Source organism: Psittacula echo, assembly GCF_963264785.1.
Source record: "Psittacula echo genome assembly, contig: SUPER_2_unloc_1, whole genome shotgun sequence".
Classification (NCBI taxonomy): Eukaryota; Metazoa; Chordata; class Aves; order Psittaciformes; family Psittacidae; genus Psittacula; species Psittacula echo.
In genome coordinates this window covers 75,487-95,957 of record NW_027664283.1, presented here as the reverse complement: position 1 = coordinate 95,957, position 20,471 = coordinate 75,487, and the positions used below count along the sequence as shown (strand labels likewise).

The 20,471-nt window shown below is 39.3% G+C and overlaps 1 protein-coding gene across 7 annotated transcripts in view; it reads left to right on the top strand.

The window, feature by feature from the left end:
• Positions 1–19,987, top strand: part of WWP1 (WW domain containing E3 ubiquitin protein ligase 1) — a 72,071-nt gene extending 52,084 nt beyond the window's left edge. For 6 of the 7 annotated variants that reach the window (XM_080639718.1, XM_080639717.1, XM_080639716.1 and 3 more), the window contains 11 exons: positions 1,253–1,325; positions 1,416–1,487; positions 2,503–2,591; positions 5,221–5,380; positions 8,230–8,363; positions 12,072–12,212; positions 13,240–13,360; positions 14,750–14,854; positions 15,964–16,060; positions 16,435–16,507; positions 17,771–19,987. In XM_080639718.1, coding sequence (XP_080495844.1) covers positions 1,253–1,325; positions 1,416–1,487; positions 2,503–2,591; positions 5,221–5,380; positions 8,230–8,363; positions 12,072–12,212; positions 13,240–13,360; positions 14,750–14,854; positions 15,964–16,060; positions 16,435–16,507; positions 17,771–17,870 — 1,165 coding nt within the window. In that variant the 3' untranslated portion in view covers positions 17,871–19,987. Of the gene's footprint in view, positions 1–1,252; positions 1,326–1,415; positions 1,488–2,502; positions 2,592–5,220; positions 5,381–8,229; positions 8,364–8,500; positions 8,636–12,071; positions 12,213–13,239; positions 13,361–14,749; positions 14,855–15,963; positions 16,061–16,434; positions 16,508–17,770 lie in introns of those variants that run through there. The other variant, XM_080639720.1, reaches the window with a different exon arrangement.
• Positions 19,988–20,471: the final 484 nt, after the last annotated feature.

Sequence of the window (20,471 nt, the reverse complement as noted above, 5' to 3'; positions counted from 1 at the left end):
CTGTAGTTTAATAATGAAATCTTGTCGTACTAAAAAACAATGTATACCTTTAGCTGGGATTGAGCACTAAATTATGAACAAATTGTTGTCCTGTAAATTTAATCTATTTTTAAGATTTAATTGTCAGTTTATCTATCACACACTTTGCTGTGCTTTTCTAAGGCTCACTAGTTTTTATACACTTTTCAAATACCAAAATTGTGATAGTTTTGTAAATCAGAAGGAAAGTGAGGTAAACTGGAATATTGAACTAATGTGGCTAATAGTTAATTTTTTAAAGAAACAGCAAATGATTATAATGAGTATTGGTTATAGTTATGCACCCTCTAGCAACATTCATGTCTAAACAGAGTAGTTCTAAATACTTTTCAAAAACTTTACATGCAAATCTTCTTAAAAATAGTTTAGTCAGAAGAATTGACCCAGTCTGTTGTAGCCGTCTGTCATGGTTTAAGCCGAACCTAGGACACCGTCTTAATGTCTTTTATGTAGGGTGGGGTTTATTTCTGATGACATGTTGATGACCTTTCATTCAAAAAGCCTGTGGAGTGTTGTATTAGAAACTTGTTCATACTTCACAAGCAGCTGAATTTATGAAGCCTAATTTAGCAGTCTTTGAGTGAGGACAATAAATTAAATATCTCCCCTTTAGCTGGCTTGTGATTTTTACAAAACAGGCAGAGGTTTGAAATCCTCTAGATCTCTACCTTTCTCTCTAATTTGGTAAACTGACTAGGAGGGCAGCAGAAGGACAGACTGTCTGGCCAAACCATGGACTCCATTTTTGTTTCTGATCAGAGAATCATAGAATAGTTAGGGTTGGAAAGGACCTTAAGATCATCTAGTTCCAACCCCCCTGCCATGGGCAGGGACACCCCACACTAAACCATGCCACCCAAGGCCTCATCCAACCTGGCTTTGAACACCACCAAGGATGGAGCATTCACAACCTCCCTGGGCAACCCATTCCAGTGCCTCACCACCCTCTCAGTAAAGAATTTCTTCCTTATATCCAATCTAAACTTCCCCTGTTTAAGTTTGAACCCATTACCCCTTGTCCTGTCACTACAGTCCCTGATGAATAGTCCCTCCCCAGCATCCTTGTAGACCCCCTTCAGATACTGGAAGACTGCTATCATATCTTACTCTAACAGTTTTTGTGTATTTTTGAAATCTACATGCTGCTGTTTAGCATTGAAAGTACTGCTTGATGTCTGTGTGGTTAATGTATCTCAAATCTATTTCCTTACAGAAATAAAGGGCCACAGATCGCTTATGAGCGTAGCTTTAGGTGGAAACTTGCTCATTTCCGTTACTTATGTCAGGTACTGGTTAAGTAATTCTTTACTTTTTGAAACTATTTGAATTTATATTTACATGTGCTGCCTTTTAATGTTACTGCTTTATGATTACAGTCCAATGCACTGCCAAGTCATGTGAAAATCAATGTATCCAGACAGACTTTGTTTGAGGATTCCTTCCAGCAAGTAAGCCTGCAAAGATTGTTACATTTGTTTATCAAGACAAAGCATAAGAGCAAAGATGGCCATCGCCAGCTCAGACTAATGGTCCTTCAGGCACAGTAAATCTTCCTCTGGTGATAGCCAAAGGGGGATTCTTATGGAAAACTGGGAACAGAAGTATTGTATATAACAGTTTTACCAAATGATCCTTCAGCTCCCAACTGTTTACATTTGAAGTGCTTCTTTAGCTTGATGTGGTTTCTGGGTATTTTAATAATCCTCAAGGGGCTTCTTTGAGCTGGTCTGTGCTCCATTTGTGAACTTTTTGCATCTGCAGCATTCTGTGGTAAAAGAGTTTCATAGTTTAACCACATTGCGTACCCTCTTAACCACATCAGATTTGCTTTTCCAATTCTTGTGATTATATACATTACAAAATAGTGTTTTCTCCAGTTAAAACTGGTGTCTTGCTTTGTCCTTCAGAGGTTAAATCTGTGTAATTGAAGCTTATGGTTCTTGAGCTGTTACAGTCTGTAGCCAATATATGTTCTTTCCTTCTTTCTCTGTAACAAGGAGAATTCTTGCTGCTGTCACCACATCAGAACTTCTTGGGAGGAATTCTCTATAAGTAACAATTATATTATTAATGAAAGTATATTACACTTATTTTGGTTTAAATTACTTTTTAAATGATTTTCCTAAAACCAAAATCTGTAATATATCAGATATGTTTAACATTGCCAGATTCCCTGAATTGCCTTAGGCAGAGTATAAGAACAGGGCAGTCATATAGCGATGCTTTCCAGATATGCTCTCCCACTTGCTAGCAGACTGCTGCTCAAGGATTTTTAGTCCAAGTTGGTATATTTGTTCATTAATTGCATGTTCCATGAGATGGTCTAATTGCTTGTCAAATCTGTGTAAACATTTGACATATATTGTATTTCTGTATCAATTAAAGATAACCTAAATAAGAAGGAGTGATTGTATTGACAATGCATGATTTATAAATTGTTACAATTTTAGTTTCTTTTTATAGATTATGGCACTAAAACCCTATGATTTGAGGAGAAGATTGTATGTTATATTCAGAGGAGAAGAAGGATTAGATTATGGTGGCTTGGCAAGGTAAAAGAAAATTTATTTAAAATATAGGTGTATGTTTTAGTAGCACTCTAACCTTAATTTCTAATGTAATTCTGTTGGCAAAGAAGCTGCGTGCTTTTGCAGTCTGACTCTGGTTACCTTTTTTAGCTTACCTTAAGGTGTTAAGGAGGTGAAGCTGACAGCACTGGCTGTTGTTATGGGTTATAACATTACATTAGTAAAACTGTGGTCTCAGTTGTTCAGTTCTTTGACAAAGATTGATGTTTAAATTGAAGGTTTTTATGCTGGTTAATTGCTGTAGACTGAGTTATATCAGAAACTTTCTATCAGAAAGTTCCACTTTCCTGGATGTAGGGACTGTGGAAAAATAAAAAGTGTTTTGCTTATTTTGAAAAAAAGAGGCAGCACCAGATTGGGACTGATCAGAACAGAAAGGACATGAACAAGAGAAGAATAGTGCAGCCATGAAGTAACAGCAGATGAACAGACTATGTAGGCTGTGCAGGAGTGCAAAACAGCTAGACTACAGGATTTTCTAGAATCTGAAGTGGAACTTGAAGGGAAAATCTGGTAACAGTAAAATGATAGCTAAAGTGTGTTTCATCTCTTGCCCATATAGAAGACAACCGCTGAGTACTATTACCAGCTACTTGACTGAAGTGTTACTATTAGGATGAAAATGTCAGTACTACTGCTGATCCAGGGAATTAGAAGTAGTCACAGGTGATAAAATTTTTTTGAGTTTTTTGTTTGTTTTTTTTTTTTTTTTAGTGTAAAGATGTTCAATTTTGGACTGGTTTATGTAGCTTACTAAATGAAGTTCAGTGAAAATGTGTAGTATTTGCAAGTAAGGAAGCTTGCCTCTGAAGGTTGAGCTTCTTTGCATTTACAGGTGGTTATACTTCTGAATTACAGTATCTGATAGGCTTTTGGGGGGTGACAGCAGGGAGGAATCAAATTTTTGTTTTGCATGGGTTTTGTTTGATTGGTGTCACTAACATGATGGCCCTAGGCACAGGATAGGGACCAGGAGAGTTCAAGTTGTCTGTTCCAGAGAAACAAAGTATTCCAAAGAAGTGATGTTAGAATAATATAACTAACATCTGTTAGTCACAGAAAGTAGCAGAATAAGTAACAAATGTACAGGTAGTATAATTTCATAGTTTTAGGAATAAGTCTTGCCCAAGATTTTGTATGTGAATCTGAGAACCAGCAATTGTAATCTGAGCTGAGAATTCTTAAGTGACACTGTGTAAATGTTCATGTACTGACTTGCTAATGTAATACTGTATTAATTCAAATATAGAAAGCTGCTGCACCTGGTTTATCGCCTGTTTCTCACCAGGCTAAACTTGGTGTTCCCTCCAGATTTTTACCTTGTGTTTAGCAGAACCAGTCTGACACTAAGTCCTGTGGCTAGTTCTGCCTGTTGATGTGAAAATTTGCTTCTGGAGGCTTCTTGTTAATGATCAATTTCTTTGATTCATCCTTTATCTGACTTTGATCTAATTTAAATACCTGTTAAATATGATGTATCTATGCAGGGTTAGTATTGTCTCAGTATAAAACCTGCATAGAATGTTGTACAGCATTCTTGTGCTTATTAAAAGATAACACAGAACCCTATTAGAGTTATCATATCCTGGCTGCTTTTCTCTGTTTACTCTTTCTACTTGACCTTTGGATTGGAAGCATGTTGTTGCAATCATCATCCATGACTTGATGTCAGGTAAATATAGAGATAGAAAGGATGCCTCTTAAATGTGACAGCTGAGAGGCAGTCAGGATGAAATTCAGTCCCTGTAGGATAGACTTTTAGGGATTTTTTTGTGGCTTTTCCCTAACCCTGATTGTTCAGTTCCAAGCCTTTACAAAGGGCCTAATACAGTAAATCACATATACATAAAGTATATATGATTGCTTCTGAGGTCTGTGATTATATGTAAATGCTATGAAGCAACAACTACTCTAAAAATCAGCTGTGCTAATGATGAAATACCAGATTCTGTTATTATTTCAGGTCAGCTGAGTTGGAAACTATGAAAGTGGTGGATAACATGTCCTAGTTAAACCTCAACAAAAATATGTTTTCCTATTGTCATGTTGTGTTGACTTAACTGATACATGGTAATTTGTTAAACCACAGTAACTCTGTGTGTGTTCCACTGTCATATTGGGAAAGCAAATAAGGTGTGCTGTGGTTTGGGTTTTTTGGTTTTGTTTTGTTTTAAGCACTGCCTGTGGAATAGTTGTAGGTTTTTTTTGAATAGAGATTGGAGACATATGCAGTAAAGCAGACATGAGGAGGGTAAATACTGTGTATTTGAGGCAAGGACTCTGTCGGCAAAAATGTTACTAATATACAGCTAAAACTTGTGCTGTGAGGGTGTGTTCAAGGTGACAAGCTTAACAATAATTTCTAAACTATGACAACCATGACTTTCTAACATTATTGATTTGAATAATGATTTTTTTATATTTAAGAAGTATATAATGCCATATATTATTCTGTGATTCTAATGCAGCATTGGTTATGTTGTTTTTCTAAGTTTGCATATATTTTGACCATTTTTCTAGTTACCTAAGGGGAATGGTGATAAGCATCTGTATTTGATGGTTTTTATGTGTATACATGTTTTTTTTTCCTTAGAGAATGGTTTTTCTTGCTTTCCCATGAAGTACTGAACCCTATGTACTGCCTATTTGAATATGCTGGCAAGAGCAACTATTGCCTGCAGATAAATCCAGCATCAACAATCAATCCTGACCATCTTTCATATTTCTGTTTCATTGGGCGCTTTATTGCCATGGTAGGTTAGATTTTTAAGGTTTTATTATTTGCTGTAGCTATACATTTATTCCTGAACAATACTTGTTTTTACAGTTATTAAAGGTTATATTAATCTATTAGAAATGAAAGGCACACAAGGTTATTGAGCCAAAATACTCCTGGAGAGTTAAGTCTCTTACACAATCAAGTTTCCTGGGATAGTGTTGACAGTTAGTATGGCATTCAGTAGATTTTATTTTTAGCAATTGGATGTGTGTACTTCATGCAAACTGCTGTTTGGTTGAGTGTCTGAATTCTGATGCTCTGAAAAATGTGACTGGTATTTTCCAAAAAAGGCTCCTTTGTTAGACTTGATATACCTTATTATATTTGAAAAAATTAGTTAGAAGTTTTTTGTGGCATACACTGAGCCTTAATTTAAACATACGTACTTGGATACAAAGGTCAGATACTAAGGAGAGCAGAAGCTGGCAGGGAGCTGATTCTCTGCCATCAGGTGTCTCTTAAATTAAAATTAAATTCAAATGAGACATGCTGTATGTATCATTTCTTCTTCTCGTACCGCTGAGTGTTTCCTATAGTGGACTCCTACTCTTGTCATACTTCTTTCCTTCCATGAAGTGATACAGTCATCTTTCCACATAATCATCATGATGTCTACAGGTAGCCCTCCAAACATCCCCGAAAATGGTGAATAGGGAAAACAAAAAGTAAACTAAAGTGTATTTTCAGATAGAAGAGACTGTTGTTTTCTGTTCTTCAGGCTTTGTGTATGAAATCACAATAAATACCAGTAAAGTATAACAAAAGGGGGAAAAATACTTTCAGACTTACAATAAATTAGTTTTGAGGGTTTTCTTGGTTTTACTTTTCTTGCAGATTCTTCTTGAGAAACAAATTTATTTAGTTTTGATGAGAACATCTCTGATTTCGAGGATTTTATGGGCAAGCTCCCTGTCATTCCTGTATTTCTGTGCTGTCATGAAAGTTTATTTCATTGGGTTAACAGGTGCAATGGGCTGCCAACATTTTTTCTCTCTTTTGGAACCCTCAGCAAGCTATAATGCCATTAAGCAGGAAGACGTGATAAAGCCAATTAGGTGCTAGAGCCAAATTCTCTTTCTTTTAGCCAGTGATTTTTTTTTTTATCTTGTACATAAGATAAAATTTGTAGTTGAAATGTTAATTTCAGGAAATGTAATTCATACAAATAGGGATCATAGAAGACCTGTAAGTTAATAAATATACTTTAATTAAAGTATTTAATGTAATTAAAAGACAAAAGTTTCTTTCCTGAAGTACTTTTGTATTTTTACTTTAAATTCTCTAAGGGGAGGAGAATGAGGGAGAGGCCTGTGTAATGGTGCCTGATGTGGTCAGTTGAAAGGTTTCAGTATATTGATGGTTTGTAATGGATGGTATTCCCTACAGTACTTCCTGGGGATACCCTTTAGTGGCTTAAAATAGCTCAGGTAATAATGTAAGTGGAAATCATTTCAGGGAGTTTAGGTAGGCTTTTTAAGTACAGTTGTAATTTCTGTTGCTCTCACAGTTCTAAAGTAGTTATGACTTATTTTGGCTTTAAGTGCTGAAATAATTACAGATGTTTTTGACCAAAATGGTTTTAAATATAAAAATGCACATTACTGTAGTAAAAAGCTGTTAAATGAGGTTGGCTGAGGTAACTTTTATATTTTGCTGTAAGATGACATAGACATTAAATGAGATAATTTAAGAGCTGACTTTTGCAAAAAGGAGGAAATCCTATGGGTGGATGCTGCATTTGGCATGTAATTTTTTCATTTTGATTAGCTTGCTCTCCCATGAGAAGTACAGACCAGTTTAAAAATAAATAAATAAATGCCTCTGTTTAAGCTTTCCTAAAGCAGAAGATAGTGCATGCTAGAGTGACCCCTAAGGGGAAATTAGAAGGTGGGGAGAAAAGATGGGAGCCTTGCCTTTTTCTAGAGGAAATGGGCCATTACATTGGCTCTTCTGCTGATAAAACTTCAGCTATAAGGAAAGACAAGCAATGAATGCCATACCAGACCAATGTTTAGGGTGATTTTTTAAAGAAGTATTTGCATGAAGAAAGTGTACTTGATAAGGATGAAGAAAAAAATATTTTCATATTCATAAAAAAAATTTCATATTTTCAAAAGCCGTGTTCTGTTACCACTCAAATGCACTGAGTCAGGATAGAGGTTCACAGTGTGTGTGTGTGTGTGTGTGCTATGCTTCAGTACTAGAAATTAGCTTACACCTTTTGTTCATGTATGGCGAGACAAGTGTGAGCACATGTTTTTGTTTGGTTTGGGGTTTTTTCAGTTTAATTTTTGCAGTAGAAGGTAGAATTTCATTTTCAGTTCTGTTACCTGTAAAAAATGTGATTCCCAAAGCTCTTTCTGAAGCAGTCTGTGATTACATTTTTAAAGTGTTTTATACAAGCTGCAGTAACACTGTGAAAAGGATGATTTTGCAGGATATATGTACTTACTACTCAAGTAGGATCAAATATGATCAAGTAGGATCAAATAACACTTGGCATATATACCTATCCACATAATAAAGAGGAAACTTGGTAATTTCCTCTTTTCGTAGACTTCATTCTTTTATGACAAGTTTATTTTTAATCAGATAATTTCTAAATTTTAATGATAACATATGCTTGGATAACACTGTAAATTAATCATTCTTTTTTCCTTCCCTCTTAATGCAATGTTTTGTTCTTTTTAAAACCAAGCTGCTACTGCTACTTGGTGCTTCTTATTATATGAAGGAGAAAGGAAAAAAAGAATTCAAGTCCAGAAAAGCTTCAATAATTCAGCAGTTCAGTAAGAGCTAAACAGACTTCTTTCTATTCAACAGGCATTGTTTCATGGGAAATTTATTGACACTGGTTTTTCTCTGCCTTTCTACAAACGAATGCTGAGCAAAAAACTTACTATTAAGGACCTAGAATCTATTGATACTGAATTTTACAACTCCCTAATTTGGATAAGGTTTGTAGATTGTTTTTTGTGTGTGATGTTTAATTGATTTTTTATTTATTTAGAACCCATTGTTTATATATATTTATATATTTATATACATGCATATTTATATATATGAGGTCTCCACACAGCCTTCTCTTCTCCAGGCTGAACAGCCCCAACTTTCTCAGCCTGTCTTCATACGGGAGGTGCTCCAGTCCCCTGATCATCCTTGTGGCCCTCCTCTGGACTTGTTCCAACAGTTCCGTTTCCTTGTTATGTTGAGGACACCAGAACTGCACACAATACTCCAAGTGAGGTCTCACGAGAGCAGAGTAGAGGGGCAGGATCACCTCCTTCGACCTGCTGGCCACGCTCCTCTTGATGCAGCCCAGGATACAGTTGGCTTTCTGGGCTGCGAGCGCACACTGAAGCCGGCTGATGTTCATTTTCTCATCGACCAACACCCCCAAGCCTTTTTCCGCAGGGCTGCTCTGAATCTCTTCTCTGCCCAACCTGTAGCCGTGCCTGGGATTGCTCCGACCCAGGTGTAGGACCTTGCACTTGGCATGGTTAAACTTCATAAGGTTGGCATCAGCCCACCTCACAAGTGTGTCAAGGTCCCTCTGGATGCCATCCCTTCCCTCCGGTGTGTCAACCAAACCACACAGCTTGGTGTCATCGGCAAACTTGCTGAGGGTCCACTCAATCCCACTGTCCATGTCACCGACAAAGATGCTGAACAAGACCGGTCTCAACAGCGATCCCTGAGGGACACCACTCGTTACTGGTCTCCAGCCGGACATCGAGCCATTGACCACAACTCTTTGCGTGCGGCCATCCAGCCGGTTCATTATCCACTGAATCCAGCCAGTTCGTTATCCACCAAATCCAGCCGATTCTTTAGCCACTCGTGTGCTTAAATAGACAGTGAACATTTGGAACGCTGTGCTGCCCAACTTACGGGGCCAGGACCATCTCCATTGCTCTTTCACTGTTCCATGATCAGCCTGAGAGTGAGCTGAGCAGTGCTGATGTGCTGCAGCTGGGAGGCATCTGTGAGGGCGGAATTCAGCCCTGCTCAGCCTCGGGGTGCAGGCAGCAGCAGGACACGGCTGCGTGGCCACATCCTCTAGCTGGGCCCATCACATTGAGCCTGTGCCAGAACCTGCACCCCACACACAGCGAAGGCTGTGAGGGCAGGACAACATGTGCTGCCAGCAGCATGTGGCAAAGGCTGCCTGCTTCAGGAGGGCTCTACAGCAGGTCCGGACCTTGAACTCACATGTGCCCATCTGCATTTGCACGCACAGCTCATGCACGTAGCAGCTCCCCCTGCACTCCACCTCCAGTTCCCTCCTGGAAGTGCGTCCTCTTTCCCCGCTTGCCAGGTCCCAGCACAACAGCACCATTGTGTTACCCTAGAGCCAGCTGCAGTGTCCCCAGCCACCTCTGGCCCAAAAGCCTCTTCCACCCTGCAGGCTAGGGAGGAAGGGGCTCAGCAAAGAGAGGTGGAGGGAGGTCAAACTTGTTTTGGGCAGCAGGATCCAACCACAGGCCGGGTGCAGGCTGCTTCCCGTAGCAACCTGGGTCTGGCACACTGTGATGCCGTGATGCCATGACATTCTTTGTGTTTTCCTCAGCTTGAGAAGCAGCCCGAGAAGCCTTGGTCAGTGCTGGCACAGGCTGTGCCTGATGGCAGCACCGGGCCAGGTGCCCTGCAGCCACCGAGGGGTTGGTGTGAGCATCCAGACCTTTGATCCCTCGCCCATGCCCAGCCCTGCCCGCAGCTGCAGAGAGCCTTAAGAGCCGCTCTGCCAAGGCAGGGAGCCCATGCGGGGCACCTGTGGTGCCCCAGCCCCCAGTGCCAGCAGCCCCAGCCCCCTCCAGCCCCAGGAGCTGGGAGCAAGTGGAAACTGCTTGTGCTCACAGCAAACACAAAGAGATCTTGGATCACAAGAAGTTCAAGAAATGTATATGCAAAGCAACAAAAAATGAAAGAAAAACACAACAGAACAAACTACAATTCTTATACAACAAGCTACACCTATCCTATCTTAAACTAGAGTCTGCAGACAACCACTCTAATTGAAACTCCGAATCTTGTACAAAACTCAACTCTTCTTCAAACCACGACTCTTCTAAAATAAACAACTCTTCCTGAAACAGCTTCCTCCTCGTTCTTGATGGGCCCTGGAAGCAAGCAGCACAAGGTCATTTCAGTGAGGCTACTGATGGTCACTGTGTTTGCCACACCCTGAGACACACTGGGGAGAACGTGACTGTGCCATGGGACTCAGCTCTGGCTGGGGCTGGGAGTCGGGCTTTACGCGATGAGACTTGGCTCACGTGGCCCAGAGGCAGCGCAGGGCAGTGCTGTGGTGGCCCCGAGGACGAAGGCACTGGGCACCGTGGCCCTGCAGCATGGTCAGCTGCAGCACAGCGGCAGCAGCTGAGCCACCCTCACTGCCAGCAGTGGCTGAGGGCACGTGCTGTCTTACCACTAGTTAGTCCACTTCCATCTCCTCATCCTCCAACTTGATGTCAACCTCCATCTCCTCATCATTCTCTGACTTGATGTCAACTTCCATCTCTTCCTCGTCCCGCAGCTCCACTTGGGTCCTGCTGGCAGCCTGGTCCTCCGGCTCCAGCATGTATTGGAATAGCTTAAGGCAAAAGCCAAGCAGAAGAGTGCATTGGTGCTGCCCTGGGCAGCAGAGCAAAGCTGTGGGAGGTGAGACGGGGCACCCAGCCCCCTTGCTGCCTGGGCAGAGCCGTGGGGCGCTGGGGCCCCAGGCACATCCCCAAGCAGGATCTGGCCTGAGGCCGGGGGCTCCTTGGCCAGCAGCACCCACCAGCTCTGACAAGCTGGCGTCTGCAGCTGGAGGATCCTTTGCTTCCTGCGCTTCAACGCCTTGCGGAGCGGTAAGACCTTGAAGACCTACCAGAGCAGAGAGGTCAGAGGTGAGCATCTGTGCTCCCTGCCTGCAAGGCCTGCGCACAAACCTGGTCCCTGTGCCTTCCTCAACACCCACCAACTCCTTACTCTGCGCACGCAGGTCTTTGCTTCCTCGCTCTCGCAAGGGCTGGGCTGCGCTGCCAGCAGGACAAGGGTGCTCTTCTTGTGGGGCTGCATGTTGTCAACAAGATAGGGACTAAGGAGCAGGGCACACATGGAGAATAGGGCAAGCAGAAGGTTAGAAAGGCTGGGAGGAGGACAGAAGGTCCAGGGAGAGTCGGAAGGAGCACAGCAGGATAGGTGCAGGGTGCAGGGAGAAGTTCTGTGTTGTGCTTCTTGCTGGTAACGGGCAGTTGCCGATGGAACACGGCCTGTGACATCACAGCTCTGTGACACCAGAGTTCTGGAACTGCTGCATAGCAGGGCATGGGGACAAGCCCTGAAGGGGCTGCAGCTTCATGGGGGACTTCATGGGGCAGTCGTAACTTTACCTCTTGAGATGATTGAAATACACTCTTAGAATCATAGAATCACTGTTTTTTCTCTGCCTTTCTACAAACGAATGCTGAGCAAAAAACTTACTATTAAGGACCTAGAATCTACTGATACTGAATTTTACAACTCCCTAATTTGGATAAGGTTTGTAGATTATTTTTTGTGTGTGATGTTTAATTGATTTTTTGTTTGTTTATTTAGAACCCATTGTTTATATAGAACCCATTTTGTTTATATAGAACTATTTATATAGAACCCCTTTTTTGTTTTCTCTTTTCATTCAGGGATAACAACATTGAAGAGTGTAACTTGGAAATGTACTTTTGTGTGGATATGGAGCTCTTAGGAAAAGTAACCTCACATGAGCTGAAATCAGGAGGTTCAAATATCTTGGTAACTGAGGAAAACAAAGAAGAATATATTGGGTAGGAAGGGGTAGATGCTGAAAAAAATATTCCATATTTCTTCTGTCGTGCTAGTCTTTCTTGACACAGTATATGATTTTTTTTCTTTTCCTAGTACTGTATAATTCTTGGGACTGTTATTGAAGTGATATCTTCGTGCACATAATCTCTTGGAACTTTTTGATCTCTCCCATTCCCCTCTTCCCTCTCCCCCACTGTCCCAGCCCTACCCCGTTTGTCCTCCTGCTCCATCCCTCTCAAAAAAGTAGACCCGTAGAAAGAAGAGATGACCTGTCTTGTTATTACATGTACAGTAAGAGAACAGGTGAAACTGAAAGTGAGCGAAGCTGTTTTCGGTGATTTAGGTAACAAATCCAGATGGAGGGAAGCCATGTATTTGACAGAGGATTTCTAAATTTTTCAGAACTTTGCTGTCACTGTGGAAACTGAAAACCGGAGTGGTGTACAGTGTGGCGTGATTTAAACTACTTTTTTCTTTGCTCTGTTATGCTGCTCTCTCCTAATGTTATCACTGCCTTTCTTTTCCTGAACCTCTATTTCTGATCCGTCTATTCAGAGTGGTCTCAAAAGGATATGTACACAGATTCCTTTCTGTGATACAATGTATGTCCAGTGCTACACGTAGCTTCCTCTTAAATTAACATCTTTGGTCTCTCAATGAAATAGTTTTTCTAGTATGTATATATATTTGTTGTCTTTTTTTTTTATTCAGAAGTGGCTTGACCATTTAAGTTAAAACTTAAAAAATGTTACCTCTTCCTCCAAATTTTAGCATAAATCAGAAGCTCAGAACAGAAAATTACTATTCTTTGTTGAAGCTGAAAGTAGTCTCATGCTGGAAGTATGGGGCAGCTGTAGTAACGGGTGTTATAAGCAACAGTATTTCTTATTATTCTTGGTGTACATGGTGCCTTTTGCTCAAGGACAGAATGTTTCAGTGGAACACGCATGCAATCATACACGTTTGAGCTTCTTCATGATGAGTGCTAATTGATATTTAATTTATGTTTGTTCTTTTCCATCCCAGGCTAATGGCTGAGTGGCGATTTTCTCGGGGAGTTAGAGAACAAACCAAAGCTTTTCTTGATGGCTTCAATGAAGTTGTTCCTCTGCAGTGGCTGCACTATTTTGATGAAAAGGAGCTGGAGGTGAGGTTTTCTCTTCAACATTTTTAACTTCTGCAAAGGTAATACATATGGGGTGATTAAGTGAATAGATCAGATTGAACGTCTCATCTGTGGCATGCTGCATTTGATAGCTTCTGAAACATGGAGAATTTAGTAGGAGCAGTGGGGGTAAATCATGGTGAAAAGCCAGTAATATATTGAATTGTTTTTTTGTGGTGTTCAGCATTAGGTAGTTTTAGATTTCATCCTCAGTATTAAAACGTGTTCTGTAAATTTCTCTGGAAAGATCATAGAATCACAGAATTGGAAAGGACCTTAAGATCATCTAGTTCCAACCCCCTTGCTGTGGGCAGGGATGCCTCACACCAGACCATGTCACCCAAGGCTCTGTCCAGCCTGGCCTTGAACACTGCCAGGGATGGAGCATTTACCGCTTCCTTGGGCAACCCATTCCAGTCCCTCACCACCCTCAAAAAGGTCAAAAGATCAGCCTATGAGGTCACAGGTGGATCTCTTAGTCATAGAAGACTACTCCCTCTGTGGTAGATGGGTAGAATTATCTTGTAACAGATGTCACAGAAGTTGATTTTTGTGTACAGTGATCACTTAGTTTTACATACACAGTCTAGGGTAGGTTCTAGAGTTATTACTCTCCAGGACAGAAAGTTGGAGGAACCAACAAGGTTTGAAACTGAATTTTGCAGATCCTTGATATGTGACTCAAGGGCTGATAACAGGAATTGCTTGCAGGCACTGTGTTTACTCAATAATTTGCCTGACCTATGTTCACTGTTGGGGTTGTGATTTGTAGCAGGGATAAAAGGCTCTGTAGGGCTTCTGTGAGACGTGCCAAGGTTCTCTGTATAAAATGAGCAATGTTCTGAAAGTTTCTTAAGTTGAATGGGAGTTTTTCCTGAGAAAGGACGTGGATCTGTCTTCGTTGTTGTTCAGTTTTCTAGGAGGCTTTGCCTTTAGCACTTTCAGCTTTCATTGCTTCTCATAATGAATATTTTGCAGATGTATACTTTGCAGTGTGTACTAAGTAGTAGTGGGAGCAGCAATGTAATCATCAGCTTGAAATATGAGGCAAGGTTTTAATGGGAAAGGTAATATCCTCTTCAATATAAAATTTCTTTTTATGGGAAAGGTGCTATCTTTTATTGTTGAATTATTAGACAGAAAAAGGTCCTGGTAGGCAGGCTTTCAGGCCACTTAAATACATGAACAGTTTTGGGGAAGTTCTGTAAACTTAGGATAAAGAAAAATCTTAACAGTGGAATATAGTTAAAAATTTTCAGCCCTTTTTTCTGGGAGCAAGTACTTCCATTTTTGTTAGTCTCTTATACAAGATACAAAAGTAACTAATGCATGTAGACATGTATGTTGTCAAGTAACCATTCTCTTTTCTAGGTTATGCTCTGTGGTATGCAAGAAGTTGATTTAGCAGACTGGCAGAGGAACACTGTTTATCGTCATTATACAAGGAATAGCAAGCAGATCATATGGTTCTGGCAGGTATGTTGATCTTTAGGGTGGGAAATGGCAGATGGATACCTGCATTACACTTGGATGGCTGGGTCCTGAATAATTTTTCTAAATCTTGTGCTTTATATTGATTATACGGTGATGGAAGCTTTTTGTATTCTTAGCAGTGATCTACCTTTTAAGCATTCTTCTGTGTAGTACACCTGTACATCTGAAATGCCATATACTATTTATGATTATTGTCATATTAGGTGTTCTAGCCTAGCACTGACTGATTATAACTCACAATTCAGTGAAGTTGGATAAGAATTATTTTCAGGAAAAAACCTCAAAAAATCCTATACAGGTTCCCAGTTTCTATGAATTTCCCTAAAGACAGCTGCTCACTTCCTGTCTTGTCACAAATCATCATTTTAGAGATGCAAATCATCGTTTTAGACAAAGTTCCAATGAGAAAATGATGTAAATCAGTTATTTTCTAGCTTATTTATATTGTTAGAATAATGTAAGATCTGATGATTTGATCTGGTTTTAAGAAGCTTTGCACTAAAAGAATCTTAATCAGTAACTTGGATATGGTTTTAACATTTATACAACAAAAATACTCATTTTGTTATCCAGGTTTTTCTGAGCTAAAATCCTGGATGTATCAATGCCTCCTCTCTTACTGAAATGTTCACCACCTCCCTTCTCTTTCCTTTTCACTTTCCCAGTGAATTATTTTCCATAGTGGTGCCGCTGTTTTGGATAGTGTTTTCTCTCATTAAGACTGCCATTTGAAGGGAATACTTCACTCTTGAGATACCCAGAGCCTGTGGTTAATCTGTCGCTGTGTTTAATCAAAATGGCAGTAGCCTTCATATAATCATTGGCATGATTTATATTTTAGTGTAGAATACAGTAGATAAAGATTATTCTTGTTTGCTGTTCCCAGCCTTCACACTGTAACAGTAGACGGTGCATATAATCTGAAATCAATGTCCCTCCACCCAATTTTGCTGAAAGAAGGAAAGATAAACTGCTCTCAAGGTGGTGCCTTTTAAAATGGAACTACACTTTTTAAGCAGTTTCATGGTGTTTTTGTTTTTCTCCAGCTATGTTAAAGATTTTTAGTAAGTAATTTGAATTTCTGTACCTAGTTTGTAAAAGAAACAGACAACGAGGTTCGCATGCGACTTCTGCAGTTTGTCACTGGCACTTGCCGATTACCACTGGGTGGATTTGCTGAACTTATGGGTAAGTAGAAGGTGACCTCAACTTTTGTACTATACCTGTTCCATTTGCAAATGAAACATGCTGCAAGTTTGCAGATAGCAGGAACTTCATGTACATCACCTTGGATCTAGAAAGGCTTTTTATATTGGAAATCTCATGAATACTTTTTTAAATTATTAAGAAGTTAGATCATTTCTGTGAGAAGAATGTTCATAGTCATGTAACATAGAGTAGCACATAATGAGCTCTCTCTATTGTGTCTGCGTTGTGTCTTATGTCACAAATATATGACTGTGAGGCATCCCTGGCCATGGCAGGGGGTTGGAACTAGATGATCTTAAGGTGTTTTCCAAGCTAAACCATTCTGTGATCACAGTTTTGAAAATCTTTTCTAGGAAGTAATGGTCCTCAGAAATTCTGCATTGAAAAAGTTGGTAAGGAAACCTGGTTACCAAGGAGTCACACTTGGTGAGTTGATACGTATAAACTTTCTGTACCTTAAGTGGCTTCTCGCCTCTGGTCTTGCATTCACCAAATCAAATGAAATGTATTTGAATCAGTTCTCTTATGTCTATCTTCAGCTTCTTTTCTTTGATTGCTCTGACATTCCAGTATTGAGAACTCTTCTAGTTCCCCTGTTCTTAAGTTTTGCTGCTGCACTGTACAGTTTGTTAGTATTAGATCTGTCAAAAGTATGATATCATTCTTCTTGTATAGAACTGGGAGGTATTTTCATAATATTTTAGAGAATATTAAATAACTGACAAAAGTCAAGTTGGTATTAGATAATATTACATATTATTAGCTGTAGATATTACATCTACAGCTATTACATACACTTATTGTACAGTAAAATTGTAAAAGATAAATATATAGTGATGAGAAAAAGTAGCATGAGAGAAATGACAGCAGATGTTCAGAACAGGGGTGCTTAGTCAAGACAGCAGGTTGTTTTTCCTGCCAGGCTGCAGGCTATTATTGGCTTGTCATTCCTGTGCCAAACTGGTGCAACAGGCACCCAGATCAATTTCCCCTATATACTGTGTGCAAAGTAGACACACCTTCCTATGGCAACATTGTAACAATAATATTAATCACACTAATGATAATAGAATTATTAATAACATTGGTGATTAATTAATAGAATTAATAATTTTAAAGGAATTATCTAATTTCCTAGTAGCTAAAAAAACAACTTTAGGGAATCCTCCATTTTCACCATTTCCTCCACTAGTGCTGTTTTTTCAAGTGATGTTTGCAGGAGTTAAACATCTCTCTTTGTCTGATATAATTTTGTGGAAGACATGGAATGAAACAGAATTTTGGCAGAAGCCTTTTAGGGCAAAGTTTAGAGGGGGAAAAGGCCCCACACTGTATCTAGGCATGTATAGAAAGAATAATTCAGCTTTTTCATGCTGTTGCTGGAATTTGGAGGTGGATCACTCCATAATGGTGAACATTTCCTTTTGTGAGTGTTAATAGTTCTCTGTATCCGAGGCTGTCTGTAATCTTCAAAGGCTCTGGGTTTTATCTGATGTGATAAGAGTAGTTTGTTTCTTAAAGTACTCTGGTTTTATTGCTCATAGAAAGGGCAGTGAGATTGCACTGATTGCTGTTTCTTCATTTCTAATGTTAGATGAGAACATTTTTAACTTCTACTGTAGCAGTCAAGCTCTGTAGTGTTCTACTTGGCATTTAGCTAAACTTAACATTTTTGTTTTTTCTGCTCAGTTTTAATCGTTTGGATTTGCCACCATATAAAAGCTATGAACAACTAAAAGAGAAGCTGCTCTTTGCCATTGAAGAAACAGAGGGATTTGGTCAAGAGTAGAAGTGGCTTCTAGTCAAAAAGGAGATCTTGCATAACAAAAGGCCCAGCCAACTAAGATTGCACACTTAATTGTATATAAGCTTTTTGTTCTGTACAGTGATCTTTCTGGAACTCTGAAAGTATGGGTGTTCTCTGTTCTTCCACAAAGATATGCAAAACAGTTCAGCCTTTTCTACTTTTATTTATTGCCCTTCCAAAAGACCAGAAAAACCCCTCATAAATTTTGAAAGCAGACAAGAGACTTATTTAAAATATATATAAAAAGTATAAATATATATACGAATAGGCTCTAGTTTTATAGAGCTTTAAGTGTATGAAAAGTTGCAGCCATTTAAAAGGGCCTGGATTTGCTTTATCTTGGCTTTATTATTCAGAAAAATGTTTAAACTGCTCTGTGTTCTTTCTTAAGAAACATCTCCAAGTTTGTTTTATTGCATGGCTGTTCTAAAAGGTGTTAAAGGCTTAGGCCAAACGTATCCTAAATATGTAGAAAGATGCTGCTGGTATTTGAGACGACAGAATATGTTGTTCTGTCAGTTTAATTTTTTTAAATACATAAATAGCTGATATATCCCTCTCTACTGATGTAGCCAAGTTCATGAGTAAAGCCTTTACTACTTGCACAAAAGTCATGTACAATAAGATGAATGTGATTTAATGTTGAAAGGAATTGGTGCCACTGTTCTGACTTATTGTAGGAGCTGAACAGAATATTTTAATTCATTTGAGCAGGATTGAAATTTGTTTACATATTACCTTGGGTTATTACCACAAGGATGTTAGGTAATCTTCAAAGAAAAACTAATAATAAAAGAGAAAATACTACACATTCTCTCCTTGGTCTGGTGTCTTACAGGTTTCTTTGGTTTGTTTTTTTGTTTTGCTTTTCAATACCTGATGTCCTTTGTACAACTATAGAGTATGTTAATGTACACTGAGCTAGAAGAGTATATGAAAGGTAATGTGAACTTTGCTGCTTTCTGTGTTCATCCTCAGTTATTGGATCTAGTAAACCCAAATAAAATGAAAGTTACATAAGCTCTGCACAGGTAAAAATATCCTTAAATACTGTTATTCCTCTTAACTTCTTACAGAAATTCAGATGAACTTGAATTAAGTATGTCTAAAACCTGTCATCCTGTTGTGTAAGTCAGTTTGCCCTAAGTGCACAGTAGTATAAAGGCATTTTAAAATTAGGTTTATTGGCATTGAGGGCATTTGCTGAACTGCAAATATGTGTTTAAACCCCCCCTGAATTTAACACCTTATTCATGTGAATGATATTAAATGCTACTTTTAGCAAATTGTGCTTCCTTATTATAGAGTAAAACCATGTTTAAAATTACCATTTGTATTATGCTTTAAATATTAACTGTAAATTCCATTACATTTAACTTATACAGAATTTTGTACACATGAAAATGATTTTTTAAATATGATTAAAAACACTTCTGTAACATATCATATTGCACTGTTAAAAGTGTACATGCAGAAAAGCTCATGTATCTTTCCAATACAGCAACTGAATTCTGCCAAAACTTTATTTTTCTACACATTGGATTCTCTTGAGGCTTTGTATTCTATACGCCCAGCGCGCTGTGGAGCTGTTAACCTGCACATAGCTGTGATAACACTGGTAGTACAATGGGCCCAATAGACTGCTCTCTTACGTGAACTTTCTGGAAGAGTTCCAAATATTTCCACCACTTTTGAGCGTTTTTCATACTGCACCAAATGTCTTCTGCAAAACCATGTTCATAAATATAGCATCAAATTAATTTGAAATGCAGATCCATTTAAATTATGACTTAAGCTGGTTAGAATGGAGGAAGCTTTAAAGAAAAAAACACCCACCAAAAGTCAAAGGTCAGGTAACAGAAGGGCATGTGGCTTGCTTGAAAGACCATTCAGAGGGGGGTGAATGTCACAGAGCTGAACTTTACGAATTTGCACTAATGACTGTCTTGGTGACCCACTACCAACTGCTGAATTTTGTGAATCTGTGAGTAAGTTGAGCAAAATAATAATAAAAAAAGACAGCACATCACAAGCATGTAGTTGCTTTATTGTTTTGCTATTTTAGCTGTCTCGTAACTGCAGTAGTTTTTTCTGTGAATAAGGGTTAGAAAGGAAGGAAAAAACCCCAAACCCAGTGGCCCTCTGTACATGGCCATATGATCTATGACTTGGTTTCAAAGGACTGACTGAAGCATGGCTCTCCATGGAAAAAAAAAACAAACAAATCCACAACTATGTATATACTTGTGTGTGTGTGTGTCTTTGTACAGGTAACGTAGACTTTCTGGGAATTTCAGTAATACTGCATTGTAACTTTCTCTGTTTGCATTCCTCTCAGTTCTGCTGTGGTCAGGGGGAGGGAGGAAGACAGCAAAGAGATGGAAGGCATCAAAGACTGGGGATCAGATGAAGTAATACGGGAGGCAATACTACCTGAAGGAACTACTGTGTAGTTCATGGGTTCATGTAGTTCATGCCAGCAACTCAGCTGTTTTTCTCTCAACACTCAATTCTTAATTCAGTACCTGGATTAGCCTTCCTCTGTGTGCAGATACTGCTTTCTGTATCAGAAAAGGCACATTT